Source organism: Mus musculus, chromosome 8 (genome assembly GCF_000001635.26).
Source record: "Mus musculus strain C57BL/6J chromosome 8, GRCm38.p6 C57BL/6J".
In the NCBI taxonomy this organism is placed as follows: Eukaryota; Metazoa; Chordata; class Mammalia; order Rodentia; family Muridae; genus Mus; species Mus musculus.
Genome location: NC_000074.6, coordinates 86,613,634 through 86,635,995, shown reverse-complemented (window position 1 = coordinate 86,635,995; position 22,362 = coordinate 86,613,634). Strand labels below are relative to the sequence as shown.

At 42.8% G+C, this 22,362-nt stretch overlaps 1 protein-coding gene across 1 annotated transcript in view; it reads right to left on the bottom strand.

The window, feature by feature from the left end:
• Lonp2 (lon peptidase 2, peroxisomal) overlaps nucleotides 1–11,953 on the bottom strand; it is a 92,594-nt gene extending 80,641 nt beyond the window's left edge. The window contains 4 exon segments of the mRNA NM_025827.3: nucleotides 1,077–1,199; nucleotides 1,996–2,127; nucleotides 4,376–4,610; nucleotides 11,580–11,953. Of these exon segments, the coding sequence (NP_080103.1) occupies nucleotides 1,077–1,199; nucleotides 1,996–2,127; nucleotides 4,376–4,610; nucleotides 11,580–11,812 (723 nt within the window). The 5' untranslated portion in view covers nucleotides 11,813–11,953.
• Between the last annotated feature and the right edge of the window lie 10,409 nt (nucleotides 11,954–22,362).

Sequence of the window (22,362 nt, the reverse complement as noted above, 5' to 3'; positions counted from 1 at the left end):
AGTTCCAGGACAGCCAGGGCTACACACCCTGTCTCGAAAAACAAAACAAACAAACAAACAAAAAACCCACCACCAACAACAAAAAGTGACTACAAGTATCACAAGGAAGTACAGCTGTCCTGTGCACTTTTCTGCATTTTCTCACACGCATTGCCACTGACACTCAGTAGCTACCATTGCTGCTCTCATATGCAAATGTCTCTTAGCATTTCTACCCCTTCCACACTAACTTCAACTTCATATGTCTCTGAACTGTCCTGGGTGAGTGGCATCTTGCTTACTTGCCTCCTGTGATGCTCTGCTTCTCCAGCAAAGGGCTGTTAACTCCACCCCTGCTCCCTCACCAGTTTCAGTGCTTCAGTGAACGTCTAGCTTCTACTTCGGCTTGCTAAAATTGTTCCTTTTCCAATCCAAACCCTCTCTATGCCAATTCAAACAGACTTTCCCTCCCTCAAATGGTTTTTATTTATATTTTCTTTTCCCATGATCTTGCTATCATATTTTTAAAGTATGGTATGTTCTTTGAATTTTCAACTCATTAGTATCATGAACTAACTCCAACTTTTACTAGAGGAAAATAATATTTAATCATTTTGGGAATATTGGTAAGAACTGAGCTGAGACTTATATGTTAAAAGTAAGTCCAGGCAATTAAAGGAACTGCCCCAGACACATCAAAAGCATGTGAGATCGTCTCAAAAGCAATGAACTTTGTCTTCTTTCCTTTCAAATTCTTCCAGTTTATTTTTGGTTTGTTTGCTTGTTTATTTGTTAGCTAGGTTCCTGCTATGCAGGTCGGGCTGGCTCCCATCTCCTACACTCAAGGGATTAGCTTACTTCTGTCTCCTTAGTAGCTAGAAATACAGACGAATACCTTTCAAGTGTTTCTTTCCTCAAAAGAGCTAAATCTCATATTACAGAAAAAGACATGTAATAAAAGAATAAGCTGGGTATAGTGCACATGCCTATAGTATTGTCACTCTCGAGTCTAGAACAAGAGAACAGTTGCCTTGAGTTTAAGTCCAGCCTGGAAGATAAAGGAAGACCCTGCCAAGAAAGAAAAGAAAAGGACTTACCCTCTTGTCGTCATCTTGTTTAGGTTTGCGAGTCTTCTGAAGTAATTTCAGACCTTCAATCTGTCTAACAAGCAGAGGTATGGTCATCTTGAACCGATCCTCCAGGCTCACGGCATCTAAGATCTAGGAAGTATGAGTCCATGAATAGCACCCTTTCCAGAAGGACATGCTCTAACTAGAAGCAGGTAGATTAGGGCCTTAAATTACAAGAAAGGCAACACTATAATCCTCATGGCTCTGGCCCTGCTGTGGCCCTATCAATTTGGTGTGGCAGGGCCTGGGAAGTTGTCACTAAGCTGCTGAGGTAGAGCTGTCTAAGGAGAAGCTCTGAGGCACTACTGTGTTGTCTGGGCCTCACTTGAACCTCTTACATCCCAGCTACTTCACACACTTGGTGTACTTTGGTCACACTGTTGCCTGGATCAGCCACAGCCGCCTCTATTTTCAGTGTATATTCCTCTAAACTAAAAAAAAAAAAAAAACTCAAAAATTCTGTTTAGTGATCATGATAGGAATAATGCTATTTCATGGCCAACACTACCAAATTATCTATGTTATCAGCAAAGAGGAAATGGGCAAAACTTTTATAAGACACAAACAAAAATATTGATTTTTATTTTAAAATGAAGTCAAATACCCCACGATCAAGAACCAAACATATAGCTGGTAGCACAGGCCTGCAATCCCAGCTACTTGGTGGACTAATGGATAGAGATCTCAAGTTCAAGGCCTATCTGGACTAGAGTGACTTCAAGGGCTTAAGCAACTTAGTAAGACACTATCTTATAACACAAAGTAGAAAAATAGGGCTGGGCATACAGGAGGGCAGTAGAGTGCTCGCCTAGTGTGTGAGACCCTGGGCTCAATCCTAGTACTAAATGATAGGTAGCTTTCCCCGAGGTTCCAGAAGGGCACATACCTGGAGCTTCTCTTTGTTGCTTGTTCGAATAATTGAAGTTAGAATGTCTGGTAGAGCTTCCCTTGGAAGATTATCTAAAAGACGTCTCAATTTAGCAACTGCAGGGACGGACATATCCAACATTTCAACCAACTAATAGAGAAAAAAAAGAGTCTAATGAAATGGGGCAGTGGCATGTGTGAACTAAAATAATCAGATTTTCATACAGGTTTAATGTTTGGGTCTGCATCTTTTGTTTTGAAAGATCACCAATCCATACACAGTAGGCATTGAACAGGCAACAGAGAAGTCAGAGGGTCCACGAGATGGTTCAGCAAGTATAGGCTCCACTCCCAAGACTTGAGCATGTGGCAGAAGGAGAGACTGGCTCCTGATCCCGCACAAAGGCTCACACACTGATATTTATCTGGGGGGCATACACAAAACAAAACTTCCATGCTAGAAATTATAACCGATTAAGCTGAAGATAAGCTTCCAGCAACTGTCAGTTATTAGGACAAGTGACAGAGATTCCCCTTTTCTTGTGGACACACAGTAGGTAGGCCTGTTCTTTCTCACCTCCTCTGAATACAGGGACAGCTGCAGTCTTGCCCTGATCTTTGAAATATCCCTTCTGGGCAGAAATGCTAAGTCAATTAGAGTGGCCAGATTTCTGTTTTCTGCCTCAGCATAAGGAAGAAAACTTGAGATTAATTCCAGTCTAGCTTGGTCCTTAAGTGACACTGAAAGTGACAGGTTTAGTCACGAGCCTTAGCAAAAAATTAACCTTTGTTATATGAGTTCTCTTTTCAGGCTACTCATTAAAACCTGGTTCAAGCTATCTAATTTACAAATGATATATCAAGTCTCCATGTATCCAACTCTAAAAGGATTTCATAGGCCAGTATCAATTAAACAGCTCTGAAAACACTAATGAAGGGAACTACCCATTACTTTTCAAGAATCAGGGGAATTAAAGTATAACTGCATGAAGATAATGTTAGGTGGGAAAAATACATAAAAACAAACAAAACAGCCATTAAAAACCAAAAATTCAAAGAATCAGTCTCAAAACAAAAATTACATCCATTCCCTTAGCCCTGTGACTGGAAACTATTTGCCACTCATGCAGGAGCTGCCACAGGGTGGGATTCAGGCTGGTAGGAGAGCAGGTCTGTAGGGCAGTTTCAACACAAGATGATGAGCAGTGATAGCACATGACTGAGCAGGCCCAGGGAAGGAGGAGTAACAGCACACAGCAGCTGGAAAGCACACAGAGCCTACCATTCAGAGAAGAAGGAAGAACAAGAGGTAAAAGTCACAAGAAATAACAAATGTGGGGCTTTTTTTTTTAACTTTTTGTTTATTGAGTATGGCTAGAACTATTGATTTCTATGTAGTATCTAGAGCTGAAGTAAGACAGGCCTAAGACAAGGCTTGCAAAGAGCCTTCACAGTACTAGGAAATCTGAACTTTATGCTCAAGAGAAGCCTCCCTAGCCTTGGGCCTACAATTAAGATACACTGCCTATTCCAGCTCACATACCAGAAGCCCTCTGTTCCAGTACATTCTCCCTTCAGCCATGACGTTACAGCTCTAAATGGAGATTATGTTTCTACTACTGTTTAGCACATCAAGAGTGCGTATTACTTAGAATGACCATCAGATGCAGACGCCACAGGCTGTGCACATCAGCTCCACACTTCAGCCATCAGTGGTATCCAAAATCAAGACCTTAGATACCAGCTAGTCCTCATAAATTCAGTCAGGGTAGTAGATTACAGCAACCAAGAAGCAGAAGACTACATTTAATGATACAACTTTGCATTTTTATTATGGTTTTTAAGTAAAACAAGGACGAGAGAGGACACGTTTTATCTAGAGCTGAAAAATCCTGACACCTAGAATTAAGGAGTGCATTACTTCATGCACAGCCACAGCCTTCTACCGGGATTCTAGCATGCCAGAGGTGCAACCATACTTAAAACTGGTCCGCTGTGGCTTCATCCTTACAGTCTCTAATCCGCACTGTGTGACCTGGACCTGAAACAATATAACTTCTTTATTCTGACTAGTATTTTAGTAACAAGTGTATTGTACTTTCATTTTAGCACTAACCACTTGTATTTAACAACTACCAAGTTGGGAGGCACTGGAATTATAAAGAAACTGTAATCGTATCTTTTGGAACACCTTTAGAAAGAGTTGACCAATATACCCAGGATGATTTAAGTATAACCCAAGGCAAAAGCAAACTGGACCATGCTATAAAATACCACAAAATTGTTTCAGTATATGCATCTCTACAGCCCTACAGCTTCATTACCCAACAGAGTCATCTGACCTCAAGACAGCAAAGAACCAGCAGGAGAAGGTTTTAAGGGGAAGTAGAACCACCCACCTGCACTGCGTATCTGTAGAATTGCTCTGACAGCTCTCCCAGCTCCTCCCTGCTTTTGCAGATATTGGGAAATTCCTCAAGTCGGTCCAGCTGCTCCACTTCAGCCACGGGATATGGCTTCTCTTTTAAGACCTGCACAATCTGGAACCGGCACAGGCCTGTGATCAGTAAAGTGTAGTGTGGTTTGGGCCAATTACTGCCCACAACCTGAACTGCCAGGGCAGCCGTTCCAATTCTGAAAAAATACACAAAATATTGGCATTACACTTAACATGGCAGGACAGACATTCCCTTCAAAAAGTGCTGATTTGGCCAGGTGTGGTGGCTGCATACAGAAAGTAGAACTGCCCGAGTGAGTTTAGAAGTTTGCTTGGTTAGATGCAGCAAAGCTAGATGGACCGAGCCATCTATGCCCTTTGACACTGGATATGGAACTAGAAATGTTGCTGTTTGACTTGCTGGATTTTGGTATAGTATTTTCTCACTATGGCCTAATTTCTCCCTATTGAAACAGTGATATGCATCCTTTGCCATTGTATGTTGGAGCTATGTAATTAGCTTTTTGATTTTGCAAGGCAGTACAGTTAGGGATTGCCTTGAGTCTCAGAAGAAATTTTAGAGTTTAGACTTTAAAACAGTGTTTTGAGACTGTCCAAGAGTATAGGAACTTACGAAGTTGGACTGAATGAGTTGTGCATTATGATTCAGCCATGAGACTATAGGTGCTGTGGAGTAGACTTTGTTGTTTGAATGATGTCCCCCATTTAAATACTTTGTTCCCTTTGGTGATGCTGTTTGGAAAGGCTTCAAAGGAAGTGAATCACTGGAGGGGGGCTTGAAGTTTCAAGGCCTCCTGCCATCCCCAGTGTGCTCTTGCTGTTTCCTTGTGGTTTGAGATATGAGTACTCAGGTACTCTGGCCGCCATGCCTGGTTCTTGCTGCTATGCTTCTCACCATGGCAGTGATGACTCTTTTCCCTTTCAAACTGTAAGCCCAGATAAGCCCTTCTATAAATTCCCTTGGTCATAGTGTTTGAATGCGGCAATAGAAAAGTAACTAAGATACTACTTATCTCCAGGCTTTATATAGGAAAGTAAGCAAGCACAAGAACTAGTCAATGAATCTAACTTCCGACTACAATGTATACACTGTCTTTACATGGTTTGTCACTGTGAGGCTAATCTAAATGTCACCTTGATGGCACTCTGGGCACGCCTCTGAGAGATAACTTTGATTCAGTTAACTGAGGAGGTTAGGCCTGCCCACTGTGAGTGGCACCACATTCCCTGATCTAAGAAACTGCTTTGTATAAGTAAGAGACAATGAGCTGAGCACAAGCATGCTTTGCTGTCGGTGTCTAGACTTGAGATGTGATGTGACTAGCTACTGCACGCTCCTGCTGCCCTGACTTTCTCACCTAAAATGTGAGCCATATAAGTCCTGGCCTCCTGAAGTTGCTTTTGGCAGAGTACTTTTATCACAGCCCAAGAAAAGTATCTACAAAACTCATCCTTCTAAATAGTCTTGTCCTTTTACTAGAATATGTGCCTTCTAAGATATGACCAAAAGTTTGACTTTGAATTTACAACTTCAGGTCCAGAGTTACACCTCTGGGTGAGTGGTGCCTTTCCCTTTAGGCAGCATCCCTGCAATAAATGCATTTCTCAATACTCTGATTTTGTTAAAGGTCAAAGAAAATTTGAAGCCCCCAGTTGTAATGTACCATCTGACTCTGTAAAACATTATAGAATGTTTCTCCACATAAGGTCTGACTAGGGGGGCTTTGGTTTGTATGATCTGGAAACTGCCTTGGACAATCCAGGTGCTCCAAAAGTATCTGAGAACCGTCTCTTCAGTGGTAAGAAAAGCTAAACGGAACACTCAAGAAAGGCAGTTGTCTAAGGGGAGGGCAGGATGGAATTATCTAAACTTTGCCCTAGTGTCCTTTGTTGTCACTGCTGTTTCCATTCTACTTAAAAGCCCTCTAGTCATATTAAAATTCACAGCCCTCCAAGTCTTTTCTGTAATGATGCTAGCTTTGTTTTGCCCAAACTGGGGAAATGTTGGGCTCTCCACTCCTCTCTTCTATCCCCTCCCATGAAATCTACACTGAAAACTACCTATTCAGAGCAAATACCACCATGAGGGGTAGGTGTAGAATGCTTTGTCATTATAAAAAGCTTCCTAGAATATTATTTTGCTATATTTAACCCATTACCCATAAGAAGGTCCCAATATTTCCTTGTGACAATTGAGTAATTGAGATTCAAAACTGGGGAAACAACGTGGCTATCCATAGATACAAAGAGGTCTGTTAGCAACGGACTTCTTGACATAGGTCTTAGGACACACCACAATGGATGATATGAATTTGCACTATCAAGTAAATAAAGACTTTGGAGGATCTAAGTAGATTCTTCTTTACATACCTGCAAATATAAAATATTAAATCCAAAAATGTTATCATTATCCGACAGTATTTCTTAAAAGCCCAAGAATATTGATAGGTGCAAGTAGGAGTGATGCATGGGTAAAAATGGATCCTTCCAGCTATGAAACTGTGTGTCTGTTAAAGTAAGTATACTAGGATATATAAATGCCAAAAAACTAACTTAGGGTCTCATAGATGGGTAAGAAAGTCAACAAATTAAACAGGAGTTGGGGACTAGCATTCTGTGGAAAGGAATCCATGGGCCCTGAACAATGTTAGGTAGGGCCCAGTGAGATGACAAAGCCTGTAGACATGTGTTAAATTCCAGGGACCTACATGGTGGAATGTGAGAAATGACTTTCTCAAGCTGTCTGACCTCCACACATGCTACATGGAGCACAAGTAGACTCACACCGCAGACTCAAAGTAATAAAAGCTTTTAAAATGAGAGGTTGAAGAATGACTGACACTGTGAACAGTGTTAAATGATTGCCTGTTTTCATTAATGAAACAGCAAGTCACACAGGAGCCACTAATTATACAATTCAGTTAAGCAAAGAAATGCAGACAGTCCTTACTTAGGTGGCATGAAAGCCAAGTTCAATATTCCTTTAAAAAAGACTCCTATCCAGCAACATGCCTATATACTAAGCATGAAGAAGGGGCTGTCCCATAGAGAAAAGCCAACAAACAGGTGGCAGGGAACACAGGAGAGCAAACTTGTTCTGCTAGACCTTGGGTCCTGGGGCTGATCATAAGGAGGCTGTAAAAGAAATTAGGCATGGACTGTGCCCTCTATTCATCTCTGGAAATTACTAACATCCAGAAAAGGAGGGAACTGGAAAGGAAAGACCTGTGTATAGAAACAGGTGAACGCTAGATAGCTCAATGTTCATACTTTTAAAGGACAGAGCATTTGAAAGCCATAACAGAGAAAAGATTTCAGAATCTACTCTGAGGAATAGCGTATGAACTTTCTATACAAAGACTTCTCAAGTAACAAACAACATTTCTAGTATGGTTATATAGGGCCTGGTGAATGCTTACAGTGCTCAAACTCTGAAGACTTTTGAAAGTAACTCTCTAGTGTAAATGATTGGACTGGGATGTAGCTCAGTGGTAGCGTGCTCTGCTTAGCATGTTGAGACCCTAGATTTAATTCCCCAGCAATGTAAACAAACCAACAGCACGGCCAGTTAACTCTGAATTACCTAAAACAAAGAGACCATTTGAACATTAACATGAACATTACCACATCACTTGAATTATTGATTACTTTCAGGCAAGGAAGATTTAGTTACTGTTATTTGCAGATATTTATGTGGAAACAATTAGTAACTCTCAAAAATCTTGCCAGAGCTGGGCAATGGTGGTGCATGTCAGCATTTGGGAGGCAGAGGCAGGCAGATTTCTGAGATTGAGGCCAGCTTGGTCTACAGAGTGAGTTCCAGGACAGCCAGGGCTATACAGAGAAACCCTGTCTTGAAAAACCAAAAAAAAAAAAAAAAACAAAACAAAACAAAAAACAACAACAACAACAAAAACCTTGCCAGAATAATGTAGAAAATTACTAACTCAAACCTAAAATATGACCAACTTTACTTTTTAGAAGACTTTCCTTTTAAATTTACATGTATATAACTGTGTGTGTGTGCAAGGGGGGGGGGTGTAGTGCACATCTCAAGTATATGCCAGTGCTTGTAGAGGCCAACCAGATCCCCTCAAACTGGAGTTCTGAGCAGTTGTGAACCACCCAACCTGGCCCTGGATAAGAATTGGTAAGCCACCGATCATTAAGAAAATGCTCTACAGCCTGATCTTATGGAACATTTTTTCAATTGAGGTGTGTCCCCCCGCCCGCCCCCCCCCCCCGTCCTCTCTCAGATAACTCTAGCTTGTATCAGGTTGGCATAGCCGGACATAACAGGACAACTGACCCCTTGCCAACCTAACACACAAACATGTCACTTTACTTTTCCTTTCTTGTACATCCCCAAGATCACATATTAACCTCAACATCACAATAGAAAACATTTTACAAACTTTAAAAATCCATCATTTTTACAAGTCAAACACGTTAAAATTCAGTTTAAGTTTTTTTTTAAACCTAAAATCTCTTTTTACATTTCAATCTGTTAAGTGTGGGCTCCTATAAAACTAAATATAAGTTAAGTACTTTCTTACCTCATGAGGGAAGAACCAGGGCACAGTTGTAATTGAACATAGCAAAAGCAAATTCCAAAGGTCTAAGTAGCACAATGTCCAGTTATCTGGGATTCCCTCATGCTCTTCCAGGCTCCTCTAAGGAGCTAGGGCCACTTCTCCAGCACCACCCTCTGAAGCACACAGACAGTTTTTGTTGTTGTTGTTGTTGTTGTTGTTTTTAATGTTCCTGTTGGCTCCACTCCACTGCTGCTTCTGTTTTGAGTGGTCACCCCATGGTATGCTTTGTTATACAACCCACGACCACTAGACGAGGGGTGGCACCACCCACAATGGACTGGGCCATTCCCTATCAATCACTAAATAAAATGCCCTACATTTTATAAAGTATCTTATGAAGACATATTCTCAATTGAGGTTCCCACCTTTCAGATGACTCCAGCTGTGTCAAGTTGACATAAAACTAGCTGGCACAACGTCTAAATGTCTGATCAGGTTTGTTTACTCTACCAGTTCAAGAATTAGCAGGGAAGAATAAATTCAAGCTTGCCTACTGCCTGATTTTATAAAAACATATTCTCAATTGAGTTTCCCTCCTCAGATGACTGTACATGGTGTCAAGGTGACATAAAACTATCCAGCATACATTAGAAACAAACCAAGGTAGACCTGGTAGCACAGGTGTGTAACACTGACTTCTTGGAGGGCTAAGCAAGAGGATCACTGGTGCAGTACTTGAGTGAGCTACAGAAGAGTTCAGAGCCAGCACAGAGTACTTACTGAGACTCAGTATCAAAATAAAAAAATACAAATAAGAGCTGAGGCTATAGCTTAATGGTAGAGTACCTACCATAGGTTCAATCTCTAATGCCCCCCAAGAAATAAAACAAACAAAAAATTTAATCACGAGAATTTCTGTCTCAACTAAGTGGTTGTAAAATAATATGGGAGAAATAAACAGAGGTTTAAGGAATGAGGTAATATGCTAGGAGACTAGTACTAAATATAATTTGCTACAATAAAATACTGAAACTTTATAGTGTCCAATCTTATTTAGGCAACAGCCAAGAATAGTTCAAATGGGTGTCAGTTTTTTTTTTCCATGATGATACAATGTAAACCATTATTGAGTTGTGCGTTTGTTTCATGCTTTACTGTTTATTTTGTTTTTAAAGAGCTACAGGCCTCCTTTGGAAACATGAAGAAAAGCTCCAAGTTGTCTAATGTAGTCAGTCACACTTATGAAATCCATTCAGAGCCAGGAACCCTTCATTTGAAAATAAGGAGGGGAAGGAGGCTCTCCAACCTGCTCTTCAGTATCAATACATTGAGCAAGAACTTGAGAAAAGAGCTTAAAGATAACATCTGCTAAGACACACTATAGACTAGTACTGTCCAATAAAAATACAAGCCATACTCGTGATTTTAGTATCCACAGGTGATTTTAGGTGAAGTGGTCAGAATATTAACATTGTAACATTTATTCTATGTAACATTAATTAAGCAGGGCAGTGGCACACGCCTTTAATCCCAGCACTTGGGAGGCAGAGGCAGGCGGATTTCTGAGTTCAAGGCCAGCCTGGTCTACAGAGTGAGTTCCAGGACAGCCAGGGCCACACAGAGAAACCCTGTCTCGAAAAAGAAAAAGGAAATTCACGTTTTCTCAAACTATAGTGTGCACTGTACATTTATGACACATTTAGGGTGACCAACTGCCTTGAGCTGCCTAGAATTGACAGCCTTTCTGGGCACACATGCACTCTAGTGTTAAAACTCATATTAGAGCATGCACACTTCAAGTGCTCTATACGCACAATCACTGTGCAGTCCAGGGAAGCATGGGGCAAACCAGTCTGCACAGATGGACCTTCAAGACACACCTAAGAGACATGGGAAATCACAGGGGAAGAGTCAGACGCAGGTGAAATCTACCACCCAAGTCAACGAACCAGAGCCGGGACACAGGGCTATCCAGTGACATCCCCCGGGCCTAAGATAAAAATGCCAGGAAGGAGCAAAGGTGAGCCTAGAGGCTGGGAAGACTGTAGTGGGAGACCCCAAGGAAAATGCTAACAGGAATGGCCCTTCATGAAGGGGAGGCCGTCGGGGAATAGAGAAAATAGGTAACAACATGTAAAACAAAGCACCCAAAAGTTAACTGCGTAGTTTAGGCATGAGCAGGAAAAAGAAAGAAAGAAAGAGAGAGAGAGAGAGAGAGAGAGAGAGAGAGAGAGAGAGAGATAGATAGATAGATAGATAGATCTAGATTTATAATGTTTCAGCTGGAGAACATGACCGGAGGTTGACTGAAAGAAAGGGGACAGGGTGAAAGGTGGTATGGGGGAGGGGCCCGGGCGCTGGGCGGTGAAGAAGGCTATGTAGGACACGAATTCACATCAGATAAGCACCAGCAACAGGCAGCAAATGAACTGCACAGAGTTTCCACCCGTGTCAGGCATTGCTCCGTGACTGATCCGGCTCACTAACGGTCACTGGCGAAAAGCGTCCCTCCCACTTTTCACGCTGGGGAGACTTGAGCCACAACTCCGCTCACAGGCCGCCGGGGCGCGAGTCCCGGAGGGCCTCCCTCCGAGTGCCCGGCGGGCCTACCTGTGCAATGGTGGCAGGTCCTGCGTGTCGCTGGCCGGGTCGGGTGTGTTGGGGATGACTCCTAGAATGGTGCTCTGCAACGACGTGCCCTTGAGCAAGCGGCTCCGCACCAGCTGCAAGTTGCGGGCCGTGTCCACACTTGTGCGCATAGTGGAGCCAGGCAGCAACACACTCTCGTGGGTCAACAGCAGCGGAAGGCGGCTGGGGATCTGGATGGGGCTCACGGAGGACATGGCCACTGGTCGTCAACACCAGAGGTGTCAGGAGGACTCCCAAGTACGAACTCTACACTTCCTTCGCCGAACGCACCGCAGCCGTCACTCGACGGCCCGCCCCCAGGCCTGAGTGCCGCCGCTTCCGGCACCGCCCCTTCCCCAGGCTCCGGTCCCCAGGCCTGCCGCCGCTTCCGGCCCCGCCCCTTCTCCAGGCTCCCAGACTTCTGCCCGGACGCTTCGGACTCGCCCCCGGGCCATGTGCTGCTGTTTCCGGGCCCGCCCACAACCCTTCCGGAGGCCGCAGCGGCTAAGCCTTCCGGTCTGTCACTCTCCCCCCCCCCCCCCCCCCAAAGCTAAAGCGTAGCGGCTTCTGGCTCCGCCCCTAGACCCAAACCCCTCAATTTCTGGCTGCATCCCCAGGCTGGTCCCTACATTAAACACCTCCGCTCCCCGCTAGCCCAGAGATACCCAATTTCTGTCGCTTCGCTCAGCCCTTCTCTCTGAACCAGTGATGCCAGACGACAAGCAAACCTGGTGCACAGACAGCATGAACAGTGCCTGCATTTAAATTCGGAAGGAATGTTGAGAAGGACGGTGTGCACTAGACATTTTTAAACCTTTTTATTGAATAGATTTTATATTTTAACAAGTATCCTATACCTCTCACTCGGTTTTCCCTATTATGTTGCATAACCATGGTTCACATAACCCAGGAAATTAGTATTACCATTACCTAATCCATAGACCTTCTCCCAAGCTGGTGGGTTTTACTATCGTCCTTAATTTTTCACTTTGTTTATCTCCTGGATCTCTTAAGTCTGTGATATTGCTTCCATCTTTGCTTTATTTTATTAGTATTTTAAACAGATACTTTTAAAAAAGGGGCATTCAATTATTTGTAGAAGGTCACAATTTGGATGATAGATTCTAGGTTGTGGTCTGAGTCACTGAGGTCTAGAGGGAGGGTGAACTGGTAGGTGATGATCTTGGTTGTGACACACTCATCAAGTATGCATTGTGTAGATATCTTGAGATAGACTTTGGGAGTAATATAAAGAAAAAATATATACAATAACTTACCTTTTTATTAAGAGTCTTATCTGGAGAGTAGAGGACTTATACTCTGAGATTCCTGGTGTCTTTTTAAAAATGGTACTTGGGATTGGACCAAGGGCTCTGAACATGGTAGGTATTTTATGAGGAAACTATGACCATCTTAAAAACCTTGGGGCATATTTTTTAAAAAAACTTTATTTATTTTTATCATGCATACATATCCTAAAAGCAACAAGTGTTTTGTGTGCATACTAATGTCTGGACTTATTTTTGTTTAATAAATTAATTTTTTGATTTTATTATTTTCTTGGTCTCCTAGGACAGGGTCTTAACTGAGTCACACATATGGCCAAAGAAAAAGAGTCATTCCAGGATGATATATGGCCTTGCAGGCAGCCAAGAGGTCTAGCCTCTTGTAGACTGAACCCCAAACAGCTGTGCAGAACCATGTAATTGTCACACAAAAGTTGTTTTTAGAGTAAAACAGGAACTTCATACCAAAACCCAGGTCTAATCTGTGTGTTTCTTGAAGGAGCACCAAAACCTTGCAACTTCAATTCTTACTGTCTACTGTTTGCTGTACCCGACTATGCAAGCTGTTTCATGTTTGTCAGGGCCTTCTTGTGACTAAACTCACTGTTTTCTACAGTGATTTTTTTTTTTGGTAAGGTCTAAGTAATTCCAGAAAATAATTACTTCATTCTGATGTTTACCCTAGATACAATGACTCTACTAATTGTCCCACTCTAGGGCTTGCTATGCAAGATTGATTTCCAACTTGAAATCTTCCTATCTCAGCCAGGAGTGCTGACGTTAGAGATATGTTCCATCGTGTCTACCTTAGACTTAGTTTGACAAATACAAATTCATATTGCACTGTAAAGGTAGGGTGTGGTACAGTGTAGTGGTTTGAATGAAAAAAAAATGTCCCCCTTAGTCTCAGCTGTTTAAATACTTAGTCCCCCAGTGGATGGCACTGTTTAGGGGGGCCTTGGAGGAAGTGTGTCACTGGAAACAGTCTCTGAGACTTTAAAGATCAGAGACATCCCCAGGTCAGTCTCTTTGCCTGTATTTCTGGTTCAGGATGTGAGCTCTCAGCTTCCTTTTCTGCCACTAGGCTTTGATCTACCATCATGGGCTCAAACGTTCTGGAAACTAAAACCTAAATAAACTCCCTATTCTATACGTTGCTTTGGTTAAGGGGCCCACATTTAAGTTGCTTGCTTGTCCACATGTTTCTATGATGGTGTGCATCAGCCCATTCAAGAGAACATCGGGAATGCACATGTGATGTCTTCAGTAATTGTGTGGTTTTCTTGGCCCTTTTAAAAACCGGATTTGCATGAACGTATTTCATTTATCTAATATGTGTTACTAGATATATAACATAATATATGTTAGACACTTACTTTATACTGAGTAAAAAGGTATACTTTATACCTGAGTAGGGTGCAAGGATCCATCAGTCAACAGTATAGATAAGGCTCAGGGTTTGTTTCAGAGTGCTTACATGCTATAAAAGTAGACAAAAATCAAGCCAACAAATAAAAAATGACAATTCCAGAGAAGAGTAAGTAAAAGAAATATAAAGCTGGGCAGTGGTGGTGCACTCCTTTAATCTCAGCACTTGGGAGGCAGAGGCAGGCGGATTTCTGAGTTCGAGGCCAGCCTGGTCTACAAAGTGAGTTCCAGGACAGCCAGGGCTACACAGAGAAACCCTGTCTCAGAAAAAAAAAAGTAAAAGGAATATAATATAAAAATATGCAATGATAAGAATGGGGCCAACATGGGATGGGGGGACCTTTAAAGGTTTCTCTGAGCAGGGAGGTTGTTTTTTTTAACTCTAAAGGCTGAGAGTGAATTAGCTCTGTAAGGGACTAGAAAAAAACCTTTCCAGTCAGAGGCTAGGACTAATGTAAAGATTAAGGAGTATTGGGAAGATTAAGGTGTGTGTGTGGGGGGGGGGGGGTTTCCAGTTCCTAGAAAAGAGGAGAAGCCAGAAAGACTGATAACAAGGATTCAACAGGCAACAAGGTGGACAAGACACTGTTTTTAGCAACTTCTGGAACTTACTGAAAGACAGCTCTGAAGAACAAGGAAGGCTGATGGTGTGGTGGGCCCAGGAGGACAAAAGGAACAAAATCCAATCCTAAACTGCTCGTGCCTTTAACCATTTAAGTTAGCAAACACAGTCATAGGTGCCATCATGACATTTCCATTCAGATATGTCAGGATATTTTATAACATTCTTGTGTGTGTGTGTGTGTGTGTGTGTGTGTGTGTGTGTGTGTGTGTGTGTGTGTGTTGCTGTTGTTTTTAGATAAGATTTCACTGGAATACATTCCCTCACTGAGATTCTAGGCATGTACTATCATTTGTGGCTCTTGTTGCAGGCGGCATGAATAAATCAGGCCGTTATATTATGTTACAGCTGAAAAACAAAACCTCTGGCTTTACTTGACTCTAATTGTTCTTCTTTGTGATCTGTTACTTGTTGATTAATGCAAGGAAGAGAGAACTTCAAGCTTACCTTTCTAAGACCTTTATTGGTTCAGTGATGTAATTAGCTTTTTACCTAGTGAGCAAAGGCTCAGGTTCAGAGCAGCGAGGGTCCTAGTCGTTTCCATGTGATGATTGTGTCCATCTAGCCACTGCCTTCATTGTCTTTGGAGATCTAGGGTTAGGTTTTCAGGCATGCTTTTTGGCTCACTCACTTGGTTATTGCTGGGCCTCACCTCGCCCACCTCTGCTGGCAACTTACCTCCTCCAAGACATTTCCATGATTCCCAGGTGTTCACAACCTGGATAATCCATTAGGCTCACCTATACCTTTAACTTATTTTATTCTTTTCTTTGCTGTTGTTTGAGACAGGGTCTCCTGTAATCCAGGCTGGTTTAAACTTGCTGAATAGGTGTAGGCTGGGATGGTCTTGAACGCCCACTAATCCTGCCTCCATGTCCCAGTTGCTGGCATGGACACCATGGCTAGTGACTTACTTCCATCTACACCACAGGAAAGCTAACTGCCACCCAGGCACAGCAGTATCAGTGCATAGAGCACTTAGGAGCAAATTTGTGAAAGATGTCTGGATAGAAGGGGGGAAAATCACCATTATGAAAGTGATTTTTAACTTAAAAATCACTGTGTGTGTTTGTGTGTGTGTGAGTGTGAGAGAGAGAGAGAGAGAGAGAGAGAGAGAGAGAGAGAGAGAGAGAGAGAGAGAGGAGAGAGAGAGAGAGAGAGATGCTACAAAAGTACCCACCACGCTCATGCAGAGATCAGAAAGAGGCTTTTAGGAGTCAGTTCTTGCCTTCCACTTAGTTCAGGGTCTCTCTCGTCTCTCTCACGGAGGTGCACACTGCTATTGAGCCTGCGAGCTTCTGGGTGATTCTCCTGTCTCTGCTTCCCATCGTCAAGTAAGAGTGCTGGGGTTGCAGACCCACACTACTGCGTCTGACTGCATGCCCGGGCCATCAGGATGACACAGCACGTGCTTTCCTTTGCTTTCCTTGGCTAAGCCATCTTAGCAGCTTGCTGGAGCCTGCTCACAATGGCTCATGGGAACTGCTCACCAAAGCATGAGGAATTTGACACTTTAGTTTTATAGTACAAATATTACTTTTAAATAAATTATATTAAACTTAGAGTTAAGCAAATTATAACAAAACAAAGGTGCCTTAGTTAGGGTTTCTATTGTAATAAACACCAGGACAAAAATCAACTTGAGTTTTGGGTTCACTTGGCTTACATATCATTGGTCACAGTTCATTGACAGAAGCCAATAGAACTCAAGCAAAAGCCATGGGGGAACTCTACTTACTGGCTTGCTCAGCCTCCTTCCCTTCCCTTCCCTTCCCTTCCCTTCCCTTCCCTTCCCTTCCCTTCCCTTCCCTTCCCTTCCCTTCCCTTTCCTTCCCTTCCCTTTCTTTCCTAAGCAATTTTTCTTTTCTTTCTAAACAGGGTCTTACTATGTAGCCTTGGGTGGTCTGGAGCTTGCTGGGTAGACCAAGCTGACCTGCTTGTCTCTGCCTCCCAAGTGCTGGTATTAAAGGCATGTGCCATCATGCTGGCCACCTGCTTGCTTTTTTATGCAACTCAAGATCACCTGCTCAGGGGTGGCACTGCACCCAGTAGGTTGGGACGTTCTGCACCAACCATTAACTGAGAAAATGCCCTTACAGAGTTACCTACAACAATTTGCTGGAGGTATTTTCTCAATTAAGGTATTTTCCCAGATAACTACTGTTTTTATCAAGTTGACAAACAAACAAAAACAAAACAACAACAACAAAAACCAAGACAGGATGAAGGTAATATTCAAATTTTATCATCACCTAATTATTTAATAATAAAATATTATTCATAGTTTTGAAGCTCACATCTACATGATAGTAACAGTGCAGAGGAGTTCTTCCCAGTTCTACATTTAATAGGGTTTAATTGCTTCCTTGGAATCAGCCACTGTGGGACATTTACATGGCAGAAACTAGTGAAGAGTACACAGAAAGTCTTGATTATTGTTTTGTTCATATTGTGGGCTTAAACAGGAAGTATAGGAAATGTTAATAACATAAATTAAATTCAGAAGTATGTTGTCTACAACCACCACCATGTGAATAGTTGTGGGGGAGCTTCAGTATCGGAAAGTATTCAATAGTTACTAGTTATGACAAGTGCAGATGCAACCAACATGATGTCTTTGGTATTTTACTTTTCTTTTATTCCTTAATGTGAAGTGGAGTTTCAAGCAGCCCTGAAATTGGACTGCACACACTGACTGTAATGGCTAGCTAGTCTTGGTTGTTGGCATGATACACTTGAGAAGAGGTTGCCTTTGGCCATGTCTATGGGGGCATTTTCTCAATTGCTTATTGATGTAGAGGTGCCACCCCTGAGCAGGTGGGTCTAGGAAGTACAAGAAAGGGAAGTGAGAAAGCCAGGAAAAACTAGCCAGTAAGCAGCACTCGCCTGTGGCCTCTGCTTCCGTTCTTGCCTCAAGGTTTCTGCCTTGAGCTCTTGACTTGGCTTTTCTCGACCATGGAAGCCAACCTGGAAGCCAAATAAACCCTGACTCTTCAAATTTGTTTTTGGTCGGTGTTTTATCACAGCAACAAAGATACAAACTAGGACAATGACCAATCGCTTGCAGGTTAGTTACAGACACGCTTATCAAAGCTCCTCAGATACAGCAGCTTGCCAGGGCTCATGACTTGCAATCTGGGCTCTTCTGCCTCCATCCCCCACCTCTTCCTCTCCACTGAGAATCTCTGTGTATGAACAAACCTCACAGCAGTAAGCCTGAAGAGGTTCAGTGGATTGAGTCAAGTCGGTTTTTGCCTCAGTGTGTTATGACCTAGGCTGAGGCATGTAACCAGAGCACTGCCCCCACCCCCAAATCTTACAGAGTGAACAGTACCCTCTCTTACCTAAAATACCCCTTTTTAAATTATGATGCCTGATGGGCCCACATTCTACCCACATGTAGCAGGTAAACATAGCTTAGTGCCACAGCAGGGAACTCTGTCTTCCACACTTCTCTTGAAGTCTGACAGAGTTTTTGTGATCTGCTAAAGGGAGTAAAATGAGATAAAGACAATCTTCTCTCAAAGCAATGTGTGAGTTTGTGGTCTGTTTACTTGGAGCATAACCCAGTCTGAATGGCAAAGGCTGTATCTGAAGCCCAGGACTCGAAAAGTAGATTGCAGAGACTTCAACGCTGGGCGAAAATAAATATCAGGGTCTTTGTAACCTAGGCAAGCCTCCTGCATCATCCTACCAAGTTCTGGGATGGCAGGCTTTTCTCCCTGTGGATGCCTCAGAAGATGGTTTCATGCGTAGGCCTGTGGTGAGTAAAAGCTGTCACAAAGATAGGAGTCTGGGAGAAAGGTGGCAGTGGTGGCTAAAAAATCTTCCCTAAATGACTCCCTTAGGGCTTGGGAATTGGGGCTAAGCATCTTCCCAGTAGAAAGAAGAGTAAATGACACTATGGTAGTGACTATACGCTGGCCTTCACAATTACCTGGCTCCTAATGCATCCTTGTGGCGCATGTTCCGTGGCTTATGCATATCTGATCATCTGAACATCTCTACTACTGAATCTATGCATAAAGCATGGATTCCATTGATTCGTCTACTTGTGGTACACATCTTTAAAATCACCGCTGCCATAAGAACTTGGACCTTGATCATTTCCTCTTTCTATTTCCCTGGAGTTGTTACTACTGTCTAGCTGATAGAATCTAAGCTCACCTGGGAGACATATCTTGGGCAGATCTATGAGAAAGTCTCAGGACTGGGTTAGCTGAGGTGGGAGAACACACCTTGAGCGTGAGCAGTAGCATTCTTGAAGATTCTGGACTAAAGAAAGGAGAGCGAATGCAGCACCGTGTTCATCTCTCCCTGCATTCTGCTGGAGGACACAATGTGACCCTCTGCCTCACATTTCTCTTGCTGCATCTTCCCCATTTTTAGGACTGTATCTCCTCCAACTGTAAGCTCAAGTCATCTCCCTTCAGTTCTCTCTGGTTAGGTGTTGGGTCACAACAGGAGGAAAGGAATACATTTCTCTTCTCTAGGTCTCACTTCCCTATTTGTTCAACTTATCACAAGCACTATCTTTACCCGCTTTCTACCTACCCTATGCTTTACTTTAAAAATAACAGTAGAGTCCTTTCTGATACCCATGATTTCTTAACCATTGATCCCCAATCCCACAGGAATACAAAACTGTGCATGTTCAAATCCCTTATAAAACAAACAAACAAACAAACCCAGAACCCTACCCTACACAAATCTTTAGAGGTGACTTTAAGTCATTTCTAAGTTACTTGTAATACCCAATACAATGCAAATATTGGGCACACAGTCATTATATTGCTTGTGGAGTATAGGATCAGGCAAGCAATGTTTACCTGTTTACTATAGAGACATTCTCCTCCTCCTCCCAGTCTCTCAAGTGGGACCTATGATGGTCACGGCCAGCTATATTTGTTCTAAACGAAGTCCTAAAATACAGTCTTGCTTTCTGTTTTAGTTATCGAGAGAGTAGCCTGGTGTTTGAGGCGTCACTTCTTTAATTACTGATCTGCTTTTAGTTTAATCCCTAAAGGTGATGTGGTCCCATATCCTGAGGGTAACTTCCCTGAAGGACCACAGTTCTCAATACTCACATGCTAAACCAGCCCAAGATTTCAGATCTATGATCCCACACAGTCATTTCACCTCTACAATCATTCCGCAGCAGCCTATGGCACATCAGGGAGAGAGTCATTATATATGTTTATTCATTATTAATTAGTTCATTAACAGGAACCATGTAGAACCTAGGGTGCTGGGCACTGTGGGAGACTCCAAGGGAACCAACAGCAGTGAACTGAGAGCAAGCAGACATGGAAGAGAAAATCAGTTGCAAAGTAAACTCCTAAATAATCATGTGACTCCGCGGCTTAAGAAAAAGGCTGTGAAGTGTGAGGGAAGGAGGAGGAGAGGGAGGAGGAAGAGGTCAGATCTTCCTCTCCACTGAATCAAACTCTTTCTAACTGAATACAGCCTTGCTTTCCAGATCCTCTTAGCATAGCCCCTCCCCCTTAGCATGCACACATTCATGCGCTCATTCTTTATTGATAGGAACTTACTATTGACTACTCTTCCCGTCTGATTGCTCAGTTCTTCATCACCGAGAATCCTTCTTATGATTTTGAGTCTCCCTTTTCTCCAATGTAATTTATGCGAATTCATCTATCACCAAACTTCCTTTTTCTTTTCTCACTTTTTAAAAGCTGAGTTCCTACACATGGTAGCTGGGCTGTTACCCAACAGAGTCAATATTGATAGCCAGAACAAAGTGCAGCTTTCAGTCTTAGTTGGTTCTTCAGTTTACTCTGGTGGCTTCATCTTGCACATTTCAGTTGGCCCTTGTTCTGCCTTTGGCATCACAGAAGGCCCATGTAGCTAGCACTTGGTGCTGCTCTCCCTCCATTCCATCCAAAGTTACACTGTGGCAAAGAGTGATTACCCTTATCCAGAATGCACAGCTGTAGTATGAGGAGTCAGAGAGTAGAATAAAAAGGCCACAGTGATTCATATCCGACTCCACACCCAATCTCTTAAATTTGACATGTTTTCTGCCCAATATCTATCTATCCATCCATTTATCTACCTATCTGCCTACATACCTATATATCTATCTATAGTTAAGTTTTCTTCAAATTGAAACATAACATCAAAAGCAATTTTGAAAATATAGTATTTATATGTACTCTCTGATAACGTCATTTCTGGTGTGTAATATACACATGTATGCAGGTACTTACACCTATGCACGAGCACATGGAGGACATAGGAAGAAACTGGGTGACTCCCTCTACTGCTGTCTGCCTTATTTCTTTGAGAAAGGAACTTGCTGGCCCTAGGGTTCGACCTACTTTTTGCTAGGCTAGTGGCCAGCAAGCTCCAGTGATCTCTCATTCTTCACTGACACAGTTCTGGGGTTACCAGCATTTTACTTGGGTGCTAGGGATCTGAGCTCAGGCCCTTAGGCTTGCACAGCCATCTCCCCATCTCTTTGTCTGCAGTTTTAAGTCAAAGGCTTGGGTTATCCTGGTCCTGGGTTGAAGGTAGGCTAATGGAATAATGAAAGGATGCAGCCAAGAGACTACAGATCTCTTTGTGCCCAGGTCCCCATGATTCCCCCCTCAGTGTTCCCCTAGGGCTGGCCTGCACACCAGCCCTTGGAGGTCTTGAAAGAAGCCTGTAGACTCTGTCTGGAATGCTGCCATGGGCTTCTAGTTCTAGTGATCACAGGTCCTTTGAATACTGTTTGATTTACAAGCTGCCTCCATTGACACCAAAAGGCCTAGAATACAGATGCCTAAACTGTATTCTGTTGTCCTGCCGACACCACGGAATCATGTACAGTGCCAGCTCACAAGCACCTGCTGGCCCTCCCCCAGCTTCTCATTTCTCTCTCCCCTACACCACTTCCAGGTTAATAGTATCACCCCAACTTACACCCCAGTAAGACTAGTGCTTCTCCCTGATACTTCTACATTAAATTTGTCTAGCCACGGACAAATCTATCATCTACCTGTATTCCTCTCTTCCCAGTCTCTGTTGACACTGGCAGTCTGTGATCTTGTTTAAACAGGTTCTCACTGATGCCTGAGGTCCCTGCTCCTGCTACCCTGCTCAGGTCCACCCTGCCTACTGTCTCGAGGTAGTTATCCCAGAACATAGGTTCCACTTTGCTACAGAAATTTCATAAGGGAGTTTTAAAATATCTTTTTTTAAAAAAGCATACTAAGCTTTTGGCTCAGCAAATCTGCTGGTAGATGTTTAAGGTGTGGAGATTTTCACCCAAGAGTGAAAAGAACCACGCCCAAGAAAATTCGCGTTGTGCTGCTTATAGGACAAAAGGATAAACACAAGCCAGGTGTACATTGCCAGAGTACCTGTTAAATAACCTGTGGTGTCACCTTACCATGGAATTCTAAGGTGCTATTAAAATAGTATT